This window comes from Melanerpes formicivorus, unplaced genomic scaffold (assembly GCF_026170545.1).
Source record: "Melanerpes formicivorus ecotype bairdi unplaced genomic scaffold, bMelFor1.0.p_v2 SCAF_14, whole genome shotgun sequence".
In the NCBI taxonomy this organism is placed as follows: domain Eukaryota; kingdom Metazoa; phylum Chordata; class Aves; order Piciformes; family Picidae; genus Melanerpes; species Melanerpes formicivorus.
Genome location: NW_027142366.1, coordinates 7,099,362 through 7,117,939, shown reverse-complemented (window position 1 = coordinate 7,117,939; position 18,578 = coordinate 7,099,362). Strand labels below are relative to the sequence as shown.

Sequence of the window (18,578 nt, the reverse complement as noted above, 5' to 3'; positions counted from 1 at the left end):
CAGAAATTTGCTCTGTTCCTGCTGGCCAGATTTCACAGGCAGTTCTTAATAAGGAAATGTCTAAGTAGTTTGTCCATAGCTCCCTATATAATTTATAGCTGTGGCAGTTTTTCAGTCTGTCTGTAATGAAGATCTCTTATTTGCTGGTTTTATGGACTATCCTACTGTCTGTCAGAAGTACTGATGTGCTTGTCAGATCCATCTTGTCGCTATATATTTTCCATCAATAAATATTGCTTAAGATTTTGCATTCTAAAAGTACAAAAGAAAAGAAGAAAAATCAAGTCAAGATTTATTTTAAGAAAGGTGTTGTCACAAAAGTCACTTCCCTCTCCATCTCTATCTTAATCCTATCCTCTCTTGCAGTTCTTGGAAGGGGCTACCATAGAAGTTGATCAAATCCATACGCACATGAGACCGTTGCTTATGATGCTGGGAGACTATCGAAGCCTGACACTGAATGTTGTGAATCGTTTGACATCTGTCACTAGACTTTTCCCAAACTCTTTTAATGATAAATTCTGTGATCAGATGATGGTAAGTCCATTCAGGTTTTCTTTAGCTCTTTCAGTTTTCTCTTCGATAATACTTGTATTGTTGAAAAGTCGAAGAACAATTCAGCAGTGACTCGATGTACGTATGGGAAAGACAAGGCTTTTGTTTCACAATGAATAGAAAAAGATAATCTTTAAACATTTTGAGTTAATTTCTGAAGAGCTACTAAACCAGGAAATTAAGAGATGTTCCTTTCTACTGAAGACATACCTAGTTATGCCAAAGGCTGCTGGGACAGCAGATATCTCTTTAAGCAAGGTGCCAGCAGCGTAATGTACTAAGGAAACCCTTGAAAATGTTTAACTTTCTAGTGAGCAAAGTCTGTTCTGATGTTTTCTTGATTTATGAAATGGTGGAAGGTATTGTCCTTCTTATTTGCAGTTTTTAAACTGTGTATGTGAATTATTTATCCTTTTGCCATGAATATTAAATATTTCAGTGCAGGCATATCAAGCAAATCATGAAACAAGTGTAAGCCTCTCAACAGGCCAGATTTTTGTGCCTTTTAATGTATGCACTCATAACCCCTGCTGTCCTGAACATGGAGGGGACTTTTAGCAGCAGCACAGTCTGAGGGAATGAAAAGAACTCATCATTTATCCCTTTGTTTCCTTCAAACAATCATTTTTGCCTCTCATTCTTTTCTTGGGGCATATTATTATGGCTTGCTAGAATGGAATAGTATAAATGAAAAAATTAATACTAATTATCCTCTCTTCATAGCAACACCTGCGTAAATGGATGGAAGTCGTAGTTATTACACACAAAGGTGGACAACGGAGTGATGGAAATGTAAGTTAATGAATGCTTTCATGTGGGAAGGCAAGAAATAAATAGTGTTAATGTTTTGGAATTGCAGAACTCATTCACTTGTAAATGTTACCTGGCAATTTACACACTGATGTTTTGTTACAAGCTAATGAACTTGTATCTGTATTGATTATTTGCTACAAATCTTAGTAGAGGAGCTTCTTATCTGCTGCCAACTGTTACTTTAAAGTCTATTCTGTACAGATTGGTGTGCTCAACGATTGTTAGTTTTTTTTCCTTGGTGTTACCTGCTTAGAAATCTCTTTTTCATGGGAATGACTGATGAGCTCAGCAGCCATTCCTCTATTTTTCACTAACATGTTTGGTGTTCGTACTGCAGTCTTTTGAAAATTACACATAATGCAAATATCACCTCAGTTCATTATAAATATCATTTATGAAGACCAAGTTCAATTATTTGCCATTTGAGAATACATGAAAACCTCTCTTCTATCCAATCTGATGGCATGAGTATTGAACTATGGGAAACTGGCCAATGTTTATACCCATGGAAAACTGCACAACGGAGCGACAGCACCTTGTGCTCTTAGCAATGCAGCACTGAATGGAGTTCCTGCTTCTGTGCTCTTTCAAGGAGGCTACCAGAAGTCCTATAATTCTATTAAAATGTTATTAATAACTTGTATAAAGTGTTGAGATTTCCTATTGCCGCTAAGAAAAAGTCAGGAGAATTTTGTTAATATTTTTTTCCTGTGACATTAGATTGGCTTTTTCTTTTCCTCAGAACATGGAAATGGCTTACAGGATTTTCATTACTCTTTTTGTCTCATTGCAAAGAAAGCTTTCAAGTCTGAATGTAGTCATTGCTTTGTGTTTGACCTAGATGTTGTCTAATGGAATAGAATTTATTTCTTGTGTTTAAACATAAAAACTGTGCATTTTTTCAGTTAAACACATTTTATTCAGGTCAGAGTATTTCTAAGGCCTTCATATTCTTTTAGGATTCACTTTTCCTCAGATGTGATGATTACAGATGTCTTGCAGATCTTTTTGTAGCAGTAGTCTTTTAAACCACAGTGTGGCACCTCTAGAACAGTTTTTAGTTGTCCCTAAAGCACAGCTAATTGTGAGTTCTGCTTTTAATGTTTTCTGTTGATGTTTTCTGTGTAGTTGTATGTTTAGTCTCCTAAACCTGTAATTTTTTTTGCCATGTTGGTTTAAAACCTCTGTATGTTGAGGGAAAGGTGCACACCAGACACTGTCACATTTTGAGGGAGGATAGAAGTCCATGGACACATTTTCAAATAGAATTGTGTGAATGGAAGTCAAATTGGAACTTTACTTTTTTTCCCCACAGTTGTTGCTCTAAAGGAAGGCACAGACAGTGCAGTCTTTACACAGTTGCTCTATGGCAGTTTGTGTTCATACATCTCCATGTAGTGAGCTGCTGCTGTAATTGTATTTTCTGTATGTGGAATGAGTAGGATGGTGAAACTGTTGTCAGACCTTACTCTGATTTCTTCTTGACTACTGAGATTCCAAAATCTGAGCTACTTGCTTAGAAGCAGTGATGAGGAGTATTACTGGAGTATGTTGCGTCATTCAAACTGAGTGAATGGCTAGATCTAGGAGGTGGTAAACTTGCAGCAGAAAGTGGGATTGGTCAGGAAAGCCCAATGCTTGCCAGCTGAAATGGTACAGACCACTGTTAAAATAACTTTTTCTGAGCTAAAGAGTTTTCATCTTTTTCCAGCAGTACTTTAGGATGATGTAATTTGCTGCTGATGCTAGTGGCATCATGCAGATAGTGGCTTGTCAGTAAGGCTTCTTAATGAAGCAGTACAGAAGTCTGTGGAGTGATTTTTCACGTGTGAATGGAAATACTAGGCAAACAAAAAACTTCAGACATCTCACTTAAAAAATGCTGCATAATAATTTCCCATTGTAAAGATCCACACTGATACCAGAAAAACAAAGCTCTTTGTTCACCTAGGTAATTTTGTGATAGTCCTGCTGTGTTCCTGAACTGTGACTTGGCTCTTTAGATAAAACATGACATGTGAAGTAGCAATTAAGATCCAATTCATTTGCCCAGTGAGTGAAATCAGTGATTTAAATCCCTTCTTCCTCTCTTCTCTGCCTCCCCAAGGAAAGATATGGATTTTTAAGTCATGCCTGGTAATTGAAAAAATAAGTTTTTAACGGGTGGTTGCCTCTGACTGTCCCTCTTATGAACAGTAGCACCACAGTGGAAATTCTGCATTGCAGCCTATTACAAGGACTTTATAGCTTTGTAGTTCAGGTATTGAAAGTGGTTTCAAATTTGTTGCTGGGCAAATTTGCCTAGGAAGATGCTAAAATACAGCTTCCCCTGACTTGATAATCTCTAATATCTTTCCATTCGGTACAGAAGCTATGTCTAAGGATGCTTTTCATCCTGATTCATAGAAGGAGATTCCAAGCATGAGAGCTATTCAGTGTCTCCATTATTTCAGTTTGAGAGGGGGAAATAATCCTACAGAGGTCAGTTTCTGACTGCAATCTGAAGAATAGTGTATACTGATTTGTTCATTTATGTGATATTTTTGTGGGCTTTTTCTTTTCGTTCTGTGACTTCTGTTTTGGTTCAGCCTGCCACGCAAGGGGTAGAGGTGAGAAACTCAGTGGAAGTGCCAGGAAGTTCTTTGTTGTTGTAGGCTTTTTTGTTTGTTTTATTGGGGTTTTTTTACTACTTTTCAATTTTGGTTTGTTAGTTTTATTTTTGTGGTCTGGGCAGAGTGCATTGTGCCTTTGAGTGCAGTGCTGTGAGTTGTCTTCTGTTTGTCTGTGGCAGGGTTTGTTTTGATAACATTGCTGTTAAGGATGTTAAGCATGTTTGTACCAGGAAGAGCAGGATTTTTAGTTTCTGTGAAGGTGTAAGTGCTTTCAAAGAGCTTATGTGTGTTCTCAGTCCGGCACTTCAATCCGGGAGAGCAGTCTTGTGAGAGTCTGTCTAGGCAGATCGTGTTAAAGGAGTGGGGCATAAACTGTGTTTAAATTCAGTTGAGAAAATACAATGCACTTGTTGATATTCTTTTGTATACTTCATACTAGAAACTGGTTTTGGAGGATGGTGAGGGATGTTTTGTTTCTTCCCTTCTCCCTTCTTACTGAAAGAAATCCGTGCCCTAGTTAACTCAGATATAATATCCTCTTAAATTATACGATGAAGAACACAACATTATTTGGATTCCAGAAGGATTGAGTAGAGCAGAGCTCTGTTTACTTTAAGTAATCAGCTGCTAGCAAGATATACTGAACAGTGCTGCAAGAAATCTGTCTTTGTGTCTAGTCTGAGATTGTGGGGTGCATATGAGAATTTGTTTAGAAAGGAAGGTATTGTTTTTGGATGCATGAGCCACTTGGTGGCTCATGCAGTGAGCACTCCATAGCTCCCACATCACCATTTTCATTACACAACATTCAGCTCTTCTCTGTAAAACACCACTCTACTGACAAAGAAAATAACCCATGATATTAAATGGAAGGAAGGGTAGCTTTCCACAAGAGCAATTATCTCCATGCATCACGGTAAGTAGATGCAGTATATATGTTAACCCTTCACTTTTGGTTGCTGGCTATGTGAATATAGAGAGAGGAAAAAAAAGGTAGGATGTGTGACACTGGTTTTATATCTTTAATTGGTAAGACTTATATAATGGTGTTTCTTTTTACCTGTAGGAAATGAAGATTTGTTCAGCAATTATAAATTTATTCCACCTCATTCCAGCTGCCCCTCAGACTTTGGTTAAACCTCTGCTGGAAGTTGTTATGAAAACAGAACGAGCAATGTTAATTGAGGTAAAAGCAGAAGTCAACATTGCTGATATTTTTACTTTCTAGTATCTTTTAAAATTTAGCATCTAATAATTGTAATTTTTTTTGACGTGCTGTGGAAACATTTGAGGAAATAAACATTCTCTGCATGCCTTTTAGGAAGTGCTAACATTTGTCTTAGACTCTTGAAAGGGAAAGGTTGAAATTGTCAATAAATTCTCGTCTTAGAAGTTGTGAACGTTTTGTATCTGCATAAATGCCAAGTCAAATGTATTTTTCTGAGTGCTTCTTAATAAGTAGAAAGTAGTCTGGACTCTGCATTTTTAATTTAAGCTGTATGAACCTTCCAGGCTGGCAGTCCATTCAGGGAACCATTGATAAAATTTTTGACACGTCATCCATCCCAGACTGTGGAACTGTTCATGATGGAAGCTACTTTAAATGATCCACAGTGGAGCAGAATGTTTATGGTAAGCTGTGTGGGGAGGGGAGCAGCAAAAAGCCCCCATCTTCATCAATCTGATGAACAAAAATGTTTTCATCTCTTCTCCATGTTTTCTGCCCCTCTGTAACCTTGTAGTCTTTAATCATGGCCTTCTGCTGACTGTAGGGTGTCTGCTCTCCATTTTGCGTTTGTTTGTCCTGAGCTGTTGATTTTACACCTTCCCAGATCACGCAGGATTATTACTGAAGCTGCAGAGGTTGCTTTTATATCTGTGAAATATAACCTCTGCAAGTTTTAGTGAGGAATATAAAAGCTACAGGATGATATAGTCTTTTGGTATTTTTGCTTTTAAAGGTTGTTATTAAAATTATTTCTTCTCGTTTTTCAGAGTTTCTTGAAACATAAAGATGCCAAACCTCTGCGAGATGTACTGGCAGCTAATCCTAACAGATTTATCACTCTGCTGTTACCTGTTGGTACCCAAGCAGCTGTTAGACCTGGTTCTCCGAGCACTACCACAATGCGTCTTGATCTACAGTTTCAGGCTATCAAGGTACTCATTCGTTCTTGTTTGTTGTTGCACTCGGTAGTTAAAACCTCTTCAGCTACAAGCCTGTTACATACAGGCTTACAAATGTGCATGTGTATATTACAGCTTGTAGAAAACCAGTTGTATGAAGTATAAAGCCCCTCAGTTTAGGAAGGATGTTGACTTGCTGGAACAAGTCCAGAGAAGAGCAACAAAGTTGGTGAGGGGCTTGGAACACAAGCCCTATGAGGAAAGACTGAGGGAGCTGGGGTTGCTCAGCCTGGAGAAGAGGAGACTCAGGGGTGACCTTATCACTCTCTACAACTACCTGAAGGGAGGTTGTAGACAGGCGGATGATGGTCTCTTCTCCCAGGCAGCCAGTACCCGAACAAGAGGACACAGTCTCAGGCTGCGCCAGGGGAGGTTCAGGTTGGATGTTAGGAAGAAGTTCTATACAGAGAGAGTGATTGCCCATTGGAATGGGCTCCCCAGGGAGGTGGTGGAGTCACCGTCATTGAAGGTGTTCAGGAGGAGACTTGATGGGGTACTTGGTGCCATGGGTTAGCTGGGTGGGTTGGATTGGTTGATGGGTTGGACACGATCTTGAAGGTCTCTTCCAACCTGGTTTGGTTTATTCTAATAAAGGTTTATTCTAATAAAGGTTTGTAGTCAGAGTGACTCTAAAAAGGAAAAGAAACTTAAATGCCTAATTCTTTTTTTTTAATTAAGTAAGATCCAAGAGGAAAACATGGCAACAGAATTTCATTTTTGAAAATACCTTTAAAAGTTCATCTAAACTGGTTTTAGTTTTACTCTTTTTGGAGTATTTTAGAGCCCTCAATTGACTCTAAAGAAGTGCTTTTGTATTGTTGTTTCTACTGACAGATCTGTTGCGTATCGACTGTGCATTTGTCTTGTTTTGCTTTTGACAGATCATAAGTATTATTGTTAAGAATGATGAATGTTGGTTAGCAAATCAGCATTCCTTGGTGAGTCAGCTGAAACGTGTATGGGTGAGTGAAGCTTTCCAGGAGAGACACCGTAAGGAGAATATGGCTGCGACAAATTGGAAAGAGCCAAAGCTGTTAGCGTATTGCTTATTGAATTACTGCAAGTACGTACAAACATTGATTTCCTACAGCCTCCATCTGTTGTTTTCTTTTGAAAATACTGTCAAGGTGTACAAGGGTCCTAAGATTGTTTGCAGTTATTGAAAAGAAGGTTTCATATATTTCATAACATTGCCATTCGCTCTAAACCCATGCCTCTGGTAGTGCCTGCTCTTGCCTCTGCTCGTTTAAAAGCAGGCTTAGTGTCTTTGAGTCATCAGCATAGCAGTTTGGTTGGGTGATTTTTCACAGAGGCTTTTTATCTGTGTTTTTACAGAAGGAATTATGGTGATATAGAGTTGCTCTTCCAGCTGCTTCGAGCTTTTACGGGCCGATTTCTCTGCAATATGACTTTCTTAAAGGAATACATGGAAGAGGAGATCCCCAAAAACTACAGCATTCCCCAAAAGCGGGCTTTGTTCTTCCGGTTCGTAGACTTCAATGACCCCAACTTTGGAGATGAGCTCAAAGCAAAGGTAACTGAAGTAATTAGATCAAAGAAGCCTGGTATTTAGGTTTTAATTTTCTTCTGGGGAACTAGGGCAACAAAACTCGCTTGCTTAAATGTCAACGAGTTTGATAATTGGCAGAGCCATTTAGGGGAAAATATCATACCTGAAGAAGAGTGATGATAAACAGAGACAGCCATTCATCTTGCTTGCAATGCTGACTCCTTTAGTTTACACTTTCTAAGAATCTTTGCCCTTGGAAGGGGAAAACGAAAGTGTGTGCCTGCTTCTTAAGCTTTTATTTATAGCTTCCTCTTCTAAGGCAGTGTGTCTGACATGCAGGTTTGCATGGGAAATTACTTGAATGTTGATTATCACCTTGAGAAGAATCTGGTAGTTGAGTAGATAATTTTTTTTTTGTTTATATTCTGTAGGTGCTGCAACATATCCTGAATCCTGCTTTCTTGTACAGTTTTGAAAAGGGAGAAGGTGAACAGCTCTTGGGACCTCCAAACCCAGAAGGAGATAATCCAGAAAGTATTACTAGTGTTTTTATAACAAAGGTATCAATCCGTGTTTCCATTGAAAGATTTGAAGACTAAACCAAAAAGTTATTCCTGTCACTTGGCCTTTCAGTCCTGATTTAAATTAGTTGTGCTGTTTTCTAAAAATCCCATTTTTTCCCATAAGCAAAGCTTTTTGTGACTGAACATTGCTATTTTTGTATTTCACCTTGATTTCATTGTAGGAGTTAATCAGTTATGAAACAGATGTTGAAGATGAGAGTTGGGGGTTTTTATAGGTTCTTTTTCATAGGCTAGCACTTTGGAAGTTCCTAGGCATGCTCACTATTTAAAAGGTCTCAGGAGGTTGTTTTGTGTGTATGAAACTAAATAAAAGAAGTGGTTGTAGTTACACTCTTCTTAAAAACCTCTCAAAACAACAAGAAAACCCCCTAGGATTTTGTTTTTAAAGATAATAAAGATTGAGATCTTTTTGTTTGCTTTATTTTATGGTTTTGGTTTGGTTGGCGGGTTTTTGTTCTCACCTTCCTTTTCTCCTCTTTGATCATCCCTGGGACTAGGTACTTGATCCAGAAAAACAGGCTGATATGCTGGATTCTCTGAGGATATATCTCTTGCAGTTTGCCACACTTCTAGTTGAGCATGCTCCACATCACATTCACGACAACAACAAGAATCGGAACAGCAAACTGCGGCGCCTAATGACATTTGCTTGGCCTTGCCTCCTGTCCAAGGCGTGTGTGGACCCAGCGTGCAAATACAGTGGCCACTTGCTTTTGGCACACATCATTGCAAAATTTGCCATACATAAGAAGATAGTTCTGCAGGTACTGACTATGGGCTTGTATTCAATGTTTAAGGGATGTTGAGGAGTTCTATGCTTAAAGGATGTTGAGGAGTTCTGTAGTGTGCTTTCTTTTACTTACAAATTTATTTGGGGGTGGGAGAGTGTAGAAAGAAGTTGGAAGGTAAGTGAAAACCTAGCTGTCAAATAGGATAATGAAAAGTGTGGTTGAATTAATGAAGTTGGTAATGTTTCCTCATTTAAAAGAGACAGACATTTCAGTTGAGACAATGTGGGTACCAAAGGAAACTTGAAATTGGACAGTGGAGAGGGAGGGAAGAAAAAGGGAATTCAAGGGTGACAGAAGTATACGCTGTGCGCTTCTGATGCTGAAGTGTTGTCAAATTGTTATTAAACTATGAGACTTTAGGGAAAAACCTTCTTGTGAGGAAAAGGCATCTCGCATTTTCTCTATCTTTATAAATGCTTTAGTTTTGTAATATGTGTAATATTGATCAGGAACTTTGCTCTTCAGGTTTTTCACAGTCTTCTAAAAGCCCATGCGATGGAGGCCCGAGCTATTGTCAGGCAGGCAATGGCTATTCTGACTCCAGCTGTGCCTGCTCGAATGGAGGATGGGCATCAGATGCTGACTCACTGGACACGAAAAATCATTGTGGAAGAGGGTCATACTGTTCCCCAACTAGTCCATATTTTGCACTTAATAGTACAACATTTCAAGGTACTTGTACCAATTATTCTGGTGGTCACTGTGTCTCAGATAGCAAGAAGGTAAATTACTGTTTGATTTGAAAATAATGTGATCTGATTTGTGTGGTTTAGCTTCAAAAGGCATTAGCTGCCTACAAAGATGTTTATTTAAAACTGAAAACAACTATTCAAACTAAATAGCCAATGATTTATTAAGCCTAATGACTGAAGCTAGAACTCAAAGCATTAGGTGAAAGCAAGATGAATTTCTTGCACATGCATTAGCTGTGAAGATTCTTTAGGAATTATGTAAAGTAGAATTCTCTTCTTTTTTCCATCTTCCAGTAATCCTTATTTGTTTAATAACTTTTGTCTCCAGCTGTGTATGTTGGGAAACATTGAACAAATAAGGAAATGCTGCAGTATGTGAATATAAGAGCATTTGGCTCCAAGGAGACCTAATAGCAGCCTTCTAGTACCCAAAGGGGGCCTACAAGAAGGATGGAGAGAGACTGTTTACAAAGGCCTGTAGTGATAGGACAAGAACTTTGAACTAGAGAAGAGCAGATTTGGATTGAATGTTAGGAACAGGTCCTTTACCATAAGGGTAGTGAAACACTGGAACAGGTTGCCCATGGAGGTAATTGGGTCCCCATCCCTAGAGATATTGGAAGTGAGGTTTGTCAGGGCTCTGGACAACCTGATATAGTTGAGGATGCCCCTGCTGCCTGCAGAGGGGATTGGGCTAGATGACCTTTGGAGGTCCCTTCCAACCCAGACCATTCTATGATTCTGTGATTTCTGAAAACTCCTATTGATAGAAGTATGATTCAAAGTGACAGCCAGCTAATGCATTTAAGTCACTTTTCAGGAATTGATGCCTCAGTGCTTTTATAAAAAATGGCTTAGTGCATTCAAATGTGAGTTGTAGCTCTCTAAAAGGACTGACAGAAAATTGGAGTGGTTGATCCTTGAGAAAAATGATGGGTCTTCAACAAAACATCTTCATTTGGTACATGAAATCAGTAGCCACTAAATCTGTAGTGAAAACTGTATTTTCAAAGCACCAGTTACTTTTCCACGTTGCAAAATTTGAACGTGGTACAGATTTAGCAAACTTTGGGATTGAAGGTCTTTTAGCATTTTTCTTTCTGTTGACTCTGTAGTTTTTGTGTATGGTTTTATTGTTTAATGGCTAACATGACTGTGAAACTATCTTTTCAGGTTTATTATCCAGTGAGACATCACTTGGTTCAGCATATGGTTAGTGCCATGCAGAGACTGGGCTTCACTCCCAGTGTTACAATAGAGCAAAGAAAATTAGCTGTGGATCTTGCTGAAGTAGTTATTAAATGGGAATTGCAAAGAATTAAAGACCAGCAGGTAGGAAGTCTAAATAAACTGGTAAAGATTGAATTGTTATATAACAGTTTAAAATGCCTTTTTAACATGTACATTGCTGGTATTTCAGCCAGATTCAGATATGGACTCGAGTGCAAGTGGAGAAGGAGCGAGTTCTGCCTCATCTGCTGTGAAAAGAGGATTGTCTGTGGATTCTGGCCAAGAAGTAAAACGATTCAGGACAGCTACAGGAGCAATAAGTGCTGTAAGGAAAAAATGGAGTTTTGTTCAGAGACTCTGAAATTACAACCTGCACTGACTAAGCAATTTGTTGTAATTGCTTTTTTCCACATAACATGAAACTCCCTGAATTGAAGGTTATAGTTTAGAAACTATTTTAGATTAGTTGTGCTTGTTCTGGTTCTTCAATGTTGCTTATGGCTTTTGGGTTTTGTGTACATGCAGGTATTTGGACGTAGCCAATCCTTGCCAGGAGCTGATGCGCTTCTTGCCAAGCCGATTGACAAGCAGCATACAGATACAGTCGTGAACTTCTTGATTAGAATTGCTTGCCAGGTAGTGTGCTTATTCTGATGGACAAACACCCATGTGGCATTAGTAGCCAAGACCATAAACCTCTTACAAAGAGAGTCCTTTTATGCTTGGATTAGTCTAGTGTTTGTATACCTTGTTTTGCTGAAAGGTGAGAAACCTTAATGCAGAATTGTGCAAAAAGTAAAATGTTGTTATTTCAAGGAATTGAATTTGATAACCAGTTTCTCTATAGGTTTCATTTCACAAATGGTGGATGTTATTCGTGAGGTATGCTTTAGCTTCTTGTTGTTGACAGTGTGTATTTGTAGCTTGATGCAGGGAGCCCCACTTGAAAATGGAACGGTTTGCAATCCAGCTCTTGAAATTGGAAGAGTCTCCATTTCACTGATGCTGAGCACTTCTAGCATTTTGTTCTTTACTTTCAACCAAGTACTGTATCAGGAGTGACATGATTGAAATACATCTGACTAGTGCAATTTCACTAGAGACAGGCAAAGATTTAAAGAAAATGCCTATGAGCATTTTTTCTTAATTTCTTCCTTTATTTGCCTGGTGCTGCAGAGTGTGCTTGTTCTATTGCCTGGATTTAATGGCAAAAATATTTTACCCAAAGCCTGAAGAATATTTAGAGAGTTTAATAGGGAAAGGCTGCATCAATTACATATCTAAGAATAACAACTGTAATTGTATTTTCAAGATAAAAACCTGGAATTGCTTCTTCCATGCAGCATGTAGAACTAAAGGTTTTCATCAAATTTTGTTACAAATAAAGTTGTCTAGTGTGGGGAAAACTTAGCTGTGTGTAGCTTAAAAGTGACAAATGTTATGGCTTCTGCAGCAGACTCTGCTAAGTAACGTGGGATTTAATACACTACAGTCCATTGCACAGAATAGATGTGCTCTTGAAGTACACAGATGAATTAAGAACTATCTATGTGAATAAATACATTGCAAACAGAAGAGGTTAACCATCTGAGTTGTATAGGATTAAGCTTTTAAAAAATGGACCTTTGATGAATGGAGTGATTAACTAGCAGTTTAGGCACCAGTGCTGATCTTTTCTACTAGTTGTCAGCTTTTTATGCAGTTAAATACTCTGTGACTTTACTGATAAAACTATTTAAGCTTATCCATTTCAGAAATAAGAAATGATATGCTTGCTTGGAATGCATAATAAATTAATGGGTTGGTTACAATAGGGTGCCATTTTGTTAACTCTGATTAATTGCTAGGTAAATGACAACTCAAACACTGCTGGATCTCCTGGGGAATTGCTGTCTCGGCGCTGTGTTAACCTTCTGAAAACAGCTTTACGACCAGACATGTGGCCCAAATCAGAGCTGAAGTTGCAGTGGTTTGATAAGCTGCTAATGACTGTGGTAGGTAACGTTCTAGTCCTGTAGGTCTTTAGGTTTCGCTTATCATAGAATCAACAAGGTTGGAAAAGACCTCAAAGATCATCAAGTCCAACTTGTCACCACATACCTCATGACTACTAGATCATGGTGCCAAGTGCCACGTCCAATCCCCTCTTGAACACCTCCAGGGATGGGGACTCCACCAACACCCTGGGCAGCACATTCCCCTGACTAACAACTCTCTCTGTGGAGAACTTTCTCCTCACCTTGAGCCTAAACCTCCCCTGGTGCAGCTTGAGACTGTGTCCTCTTGTTCTGGTGCTGGTTGCCTGGGAGAAGAGACCAGCCCCCTCCTGGCTACAGCCTCCCTTCAGGTAGTTGTAGAGAGCCATAAGGTCTCCCCTGAGCCTCCTCTTCTCCAGGCTAAACAATCCCAGCTCCTTCAGCCTCTCCTCATAGGGCTTGTGCTCCAAACCTCTCCCCAGCCTTGTTGCCTTTCTCTGGACACATTCAAGAGTCTCAATGTCCTTCTTAAATTGAGGGGTCCAGAACTGGACACACTTACACGTTTGTTCATTGAATTCTAGTGATATCTGGATACTGATTTTTCACAGTCTTAATCTTCTCTTCTTTGTAGTGAAACTGTGAATGGTAAAGTATGTGGATTTCATCAGCAGTTGTAATTTGGGTAGCTGAAGTATTTGCAAATATTAAAAAAGGCTTAGGAGCAGGTGAAGTTACTTCCTGTATTACTTTCATTTTGAAATAGGTTGTAATTTGCTTGTTTGGATGGCTTACTTGTTGATGGGAATCTGGGGTTTGGGCTTTATTTGTTTGGGGTTTTTGGTTAACATTCATTTTTGTTTTATTTCTTACTAGGAATTTTCACAATTTGAGATTGTTTTTAATTGCTTCTAGGTTTCTCACTACATTATGGCAATATAAAGTTCACTGAAAGGCTAACTTCCTGTATTTGCTGATACAACCTATTTCATGTAGCATCTGTGTGCTATTTGTCTGCTTTTTGCCATGGAATAACTTTTTCGACACCCTGCTTTTTTGTATCATACTGTTTAATAAATTAGCAGCTCTCACTGTGTTAGCTTTGTAGAAGCTCTCATGATGTCACTTGTGTTTGAATAGAGGAGTAATATATTTGACTTATGAAGAAACTTAAAATGTCTAAGGTTATGAGAAAATTTGCTGTGGCCTATTTTTTCCATCTGTTGATCCACATGTGCTATGGTTTTATAGTGCTGTTGTCTTGATGGGGATAGTCCTTGAAAGGGCAAGTGTCTACTCTCATCCTTTCCTCCTTCTGTTGGAAGTAGTTTTTGTGTAGCTCCATTTGTTTTGGTTTTCTAAGCACTGATAGCACTGCAGGGAGCTTGTGTTTGTTGCTTTACTCATCTTTTCTCAAGTAGTGTGCAACCTGAGTCAAAATTGCCATTCCAATTGATAATTGTTTTTCCTGTTGATGGCCTTCGAAAGCCTATGACAGGAAGCACTGCAGTCAGTTCTGGTTGTTGTTGCACAAGGATTACCTCCTGCTCATCTTTCTCGCACAACTGCACAGCTATTTTAAGTGCCAAGTGCAGTAACAGCAGTAGGACTTCAGGAAAAGTGATGACTAAGTGATTTCTTCTGCAGTGAAGGCAGAGGAGGTTGTGAGTGTCTTGTGTTCTGGCTGCTGAAGAAGTGCTGTGCACTCTGTACAGACCAGTGTTGCCCTCTCTGTCTGGAAGAGAGGAGAAGATGGTGGAGGGGTAAAAATAGCTATAGAGAGTGCAACTTGCAGACTTCATCTGATTTCAGGACATGAAGGGCTTTCTTTTCCCTCTGCCTTTTTATACCAGTTTACCACCTTCTGTGAATCTGGGGAAGGTGGACAAAGTGCACTGCTGCCAAGAGGGAGGCAAAAATCAAAGCCTAGCCCACTCCACTGCTCCTTCCCCTACCTCAAAACAAAGGCAACATACCACCTCTTAGGTTGGACATTGTTGATAGTTACTTAATACAAGGGTATGAGTCTTCTGGAACAGGAGTTTTGTGCTGTGTGACATCAGTTATAGAAGAGGTTCAGAAAAAAGAATAAGGCTTCTGTAGCGAACAGACTAATTTACTATCAATCTAATTTTGTAGCTATACAAAGGTACATTCGGGACTATTTTATTTATTTTGCTTTTCTTTAGTTCCAAGTATCCCCTTTTGTAACATCAAAGCTGTAACTTATCACAGAATATGTTGGTTTAGCTCTTTGCCAAAGGCCTGTCTCTGAAAGGAGCTGAGGAAGAGATAAATTGCAGTCCTCTGTTGAAGGCATTTCTAACCAGTGGGCAAATTTCAAAACAGGATCACAAAAAGCATCAGGAGGATCATACCTGTAAATGCTTAAGTAACATTTTGATGGTTAAAGTTTCTGTAGTGCCTTGTATTTTACAGTTTTCTTTTGCATGGCTTATCCAGAAGATTGTATAGAAATCTCAACCTTCTTGTAGGCTTTCAACAGATTTGAGCTGGAGTTACTGTGTGATTTCCCCTACTCATTGGCTTTTTCTTTTTTTTGTATGTGTTCTCTTTAGGAACAGCCCAATCAAGCTAACTTTGCCAACATTTGCACTGGCTTAGAGGTCTTAAGTTTTCTGTTAACTGTACTGCAGCCCCCTGCTATCCTTAGCAGCTTCAAGCCCCTGCAACGAGGTGTAGCAGCTTGTATGACCTGTGGAAACACCAAGGTTTTGAGAGCAGTCCACAGTCTGCTTTCTCGTCTGATGGGTATTTTCCCTACAGAACCAAGTATGTGGTATTTTCTTCCTCCTTTTATCCTTTATTGCTGCATAACTTAAGTCATTAAGGCTGGTGTGAAGCCGCTCTTTGGAATGTGCTAATACTCTGCTTTATGATTCCTGCATTTAATGGCCCATTTTAACTTGCACTTTCAACCTCTGTTCAAAAAAAGAAAAGCTGAAATAAGTAATCATGTGGAATACATCATTAGCCATTGACATAAAAACTTAATAACCTGTGGCTGTCATAACTTTGGTTCAAGCAATGCATGTTATAAATTTAATGTATTTTTGCAATTACAGTTTTTCAGCTTTAGAAGTGCAATTTTGTGGGTGTTAAGCTTTTCTGGTTTGCTAATACAAGGAAGGGAGATAAAGTGTAACAAAGAAAGACAACAGGTAATATGCTGTGTCTAAATGCAGACTAATTCAGATGATATCTTAAAAACACCCCAGTAATCAAAGGTTTCTCAGCAAAATGAGTTATTAGAAGACATACTGGTTGTGTAATGAAGAGGTTTATATAAATGATGGATCTGCTTGTTGGTGTCTCAGCAAGATAAAGTTCCAGGGATGGTGCTGATGACTGTATATTCATAGTGTAACTCTTCTTTGCTTGTTCTGTGGCTGATTGTTATCAAAAGTAAACACAACTCTCTCTGAACTCGGCAGGTACCTCAAGTGTAGCTTCCAAGTATGAAGAGCTTGAGTGCCTTTATGCTGCAGTTGGAAAAGTTATTTATGAAGGACTTACTAATTATGAAAAAGCCACTAATGCTAACCCTTCTCAGCTCTTTGGTAAGTTTCCCACATCTCTACTTAGACATATGTAGTGCCTGGAAATGAATGTGGTCCTTGTCATCAGCCTTTGTTTTCCACAGGGAAAATGATATTGTGCAGAGGAAGCTGTTGGAACTCTTTTGAGCTAGCTTGAGAAAATAGCTTGAGATCTCTATTACCTATGAAGAAAAGGCCTTGAAGGTTCATTGCATTCTCTTTTCTCCCAGTAGCTGACTTGGGAGCGATTATTGGAAGTGAGGAGCTGCAGCTGTGCTCCATGGAAGCTTTCTGCATTCAGGGTGATTAGGGAAAAGATGCAGCATTCAGGTTAACTGAAATACAATGTCAAAAGTTACTGGATGCTTTGTTACATGGAACCCCCAAAATCCTGCTGTAGTATTCTGAGATACTATAAACATTCTTACAGGTTACTGCTTTATACTGCATTTTGCAGTTATTTTTAAAGCCTCATTTATCAGCTTATTTAAATAGTGTAGGAAGATTTATGTATTTGTAGATCTTGAATTCTCATTAAGTAAGAAATCCCAAAAATACAATTTTTTTCTTGAGTGAGCAAATACCATTTTTTGGTATATACCATTCTGAAGATCTCTGGAGGTCCCTTCCAACCTCTAACATTCTTTGAAATGATTTTTTTCTTGCTCTCTGTATGTATCTAACTGGTAGAGAACTCATCTACACATTACAGTGACTAAGATGCATTGGAATAATACAGTTTGGCCCAGAACTGGTTGTGTTGGTAATACAGACCTGAAATTGCACAATTTTGAGCAACTTACTGATTTAAGTGGTAAACGTCCTTCATTGTTCTACTTTGTGATGTGTGTAGTTAGTTGTAATTTCACTTTGGGAATTGCCTATTTGTCAGATGCCAGAATGTGCTTTACAACAAACTAACCAAGAGAGATATTTCTTACATTTTGTCCAGAGCCCTCTTAAAAGCAGCTCTACAGTCTAACTATCAGGTACTGCATATCTTATTAATTCTGTATTTAAGAGGCTAAACTTTGTGTGACACATTCGTGCACAGCTGAGCACAAAAAGGGAGCAAAAATTTGGAAGCAGCCAGCTGCTGAATGCTTCTGCAAACATTGGTGTTGAATTCAACAAACATTTTGTTGAATTATGAAGTTGCAGGAAGGACAGGGGTAGCTATAGTGGTTTTAGAGGCTATGATGTGACTACTGAGTGTTTTATAGTATAAAATACTGCTAGAGCGGATTGGTTTACATGAACATACATAAGCTTGTGTTAGGATAAGCCTTGGTAGCAACTGTGTAATTTGAAGGGGCTGTGTCCTTGTTCCCCATGAAAGGGGGGTGAGACACTGGAACAAGTTGCCCAGGGAGGTGGTGGAAGCCCTATCCCTCGAATTTTTTACGGCTAGGCTGGATGTGGCTTTGTGCAACTTGTTCTAGTAGAAAGTGTCCCTGCCCATGGCAGGTGGGTTGGAACTAGATGATCCTTGAGGTCCCTTCCAACCCTGACAATTCTGTGAAATATATGCTCTCAATCCTCCCTTTCTCCCCCTTACCCTCTATCCCAGGTTTATGTACAGAACTTCCAAATATTCTGATTAATGCAAAAATAAGCTGTTCAGTAGTTATGCTAAAGTTAAAACTGAAAGTTTTCTTCAAATCTATCCAGATTTCTATCTGTAACTTGGGTAGGACCATGCTTGTTTCATGGCAGGACAAAATACAGCTCAGAGAATTCTCAAAAGACTGAGAACATCCAGACTGAAAACCTGTATCTTACTTGGGTCATGCTCAATGAAAGCTTTACTTCCGTGTTTTAATCCTGTAGGTACTTTAATGATCCTTAAGTCTGCGTGCAGTAACAATCCCAGCTACATTGACAGGCTGATTTCAGTCTTTATGAGGTCTCTCCAGAAGATGGTCAGGGAGCACTTAAACCCACAGGCTACAGCAGGAACAGCAGAAGCAACTACAGGTATTACACTGTGTGGACTAAAGATGTTTATGATTAGAAGTGCTGTAAAGTGTTAGACTCTTGAATGGATTAGAATGGATTAAAATGATTT

At 38.9% G+C, this 18,578-nt stretch overlaps 1 protein-coding gene across 3 annotated transcripts in view; it reads left to right on the top strand.

Annotated features, from left to right (window-relative positions):
• The window catches only part of TRRAP (transformation/transcription domain associated protein), a 97,805-nt gene that overhangs the window by 31,765 nt on the left and 47,462 nt on the right, over positions 1–18,578 (top strand). For all 3 annotated transcript variants that reach the window (XM_068146749.1, XM_068146747.1, XM_068146748.1), the window contains exons 31-47: positions 367–537; positions 1,279–1,347; positions 5,047–5,166; positions 5,493–5,612; positions 5,976–6,140; positions 7,049–7,230; positions 7,503–7,701; positions 8,109–8,237; positions 8,759–9,025; positions 9,518–9,724; positions 10,918–11,076; positions 11,165–11,299; positions 11,500–11,610; positions 12,822–12,968; positions 15,530–15,743; positions 16,406–16,531; positions 18,341–18,487. In XM_068146749.1, the coding sequence (XP_068002850.1) occupies positions 367–537; positions 1,279–1,347; positions 5,047–5,166; positions 5,493–5,612; positions 5,976–6,140; positions 7,049–7,230; positions 7,503–7,701; positions 8,109–8,237; positions 8,759–9,025; positions 9,518–9,724; positions 10,918–11,076; positions 11,165–11,299; positions 11,500–11,610; positions 12,822–12,968; positions 15,530–15,743; positions 16,406–16,531; positions 18,341–18,487 (2,668 nt within the window). The remainder of the gene's footprint in view (positions 1–366; positions 538–1,278; positions 1,348–5,046; positions 5,167–5,492; positions 5,613–5,975; positions 6,141–7,048; positions 7,231–7,502; positions 7,702–8,108; positions 8,238–8,758; positions 9,026–9,517; positions 9,725–10,917; positions 11,077–11,164; positions 11,300–11,499; positions 11,611–12,821; positions 12,969–15,529; positions 15,744–16,405; positions 16,532–18,340; positions 18,488–18,578) is intronic.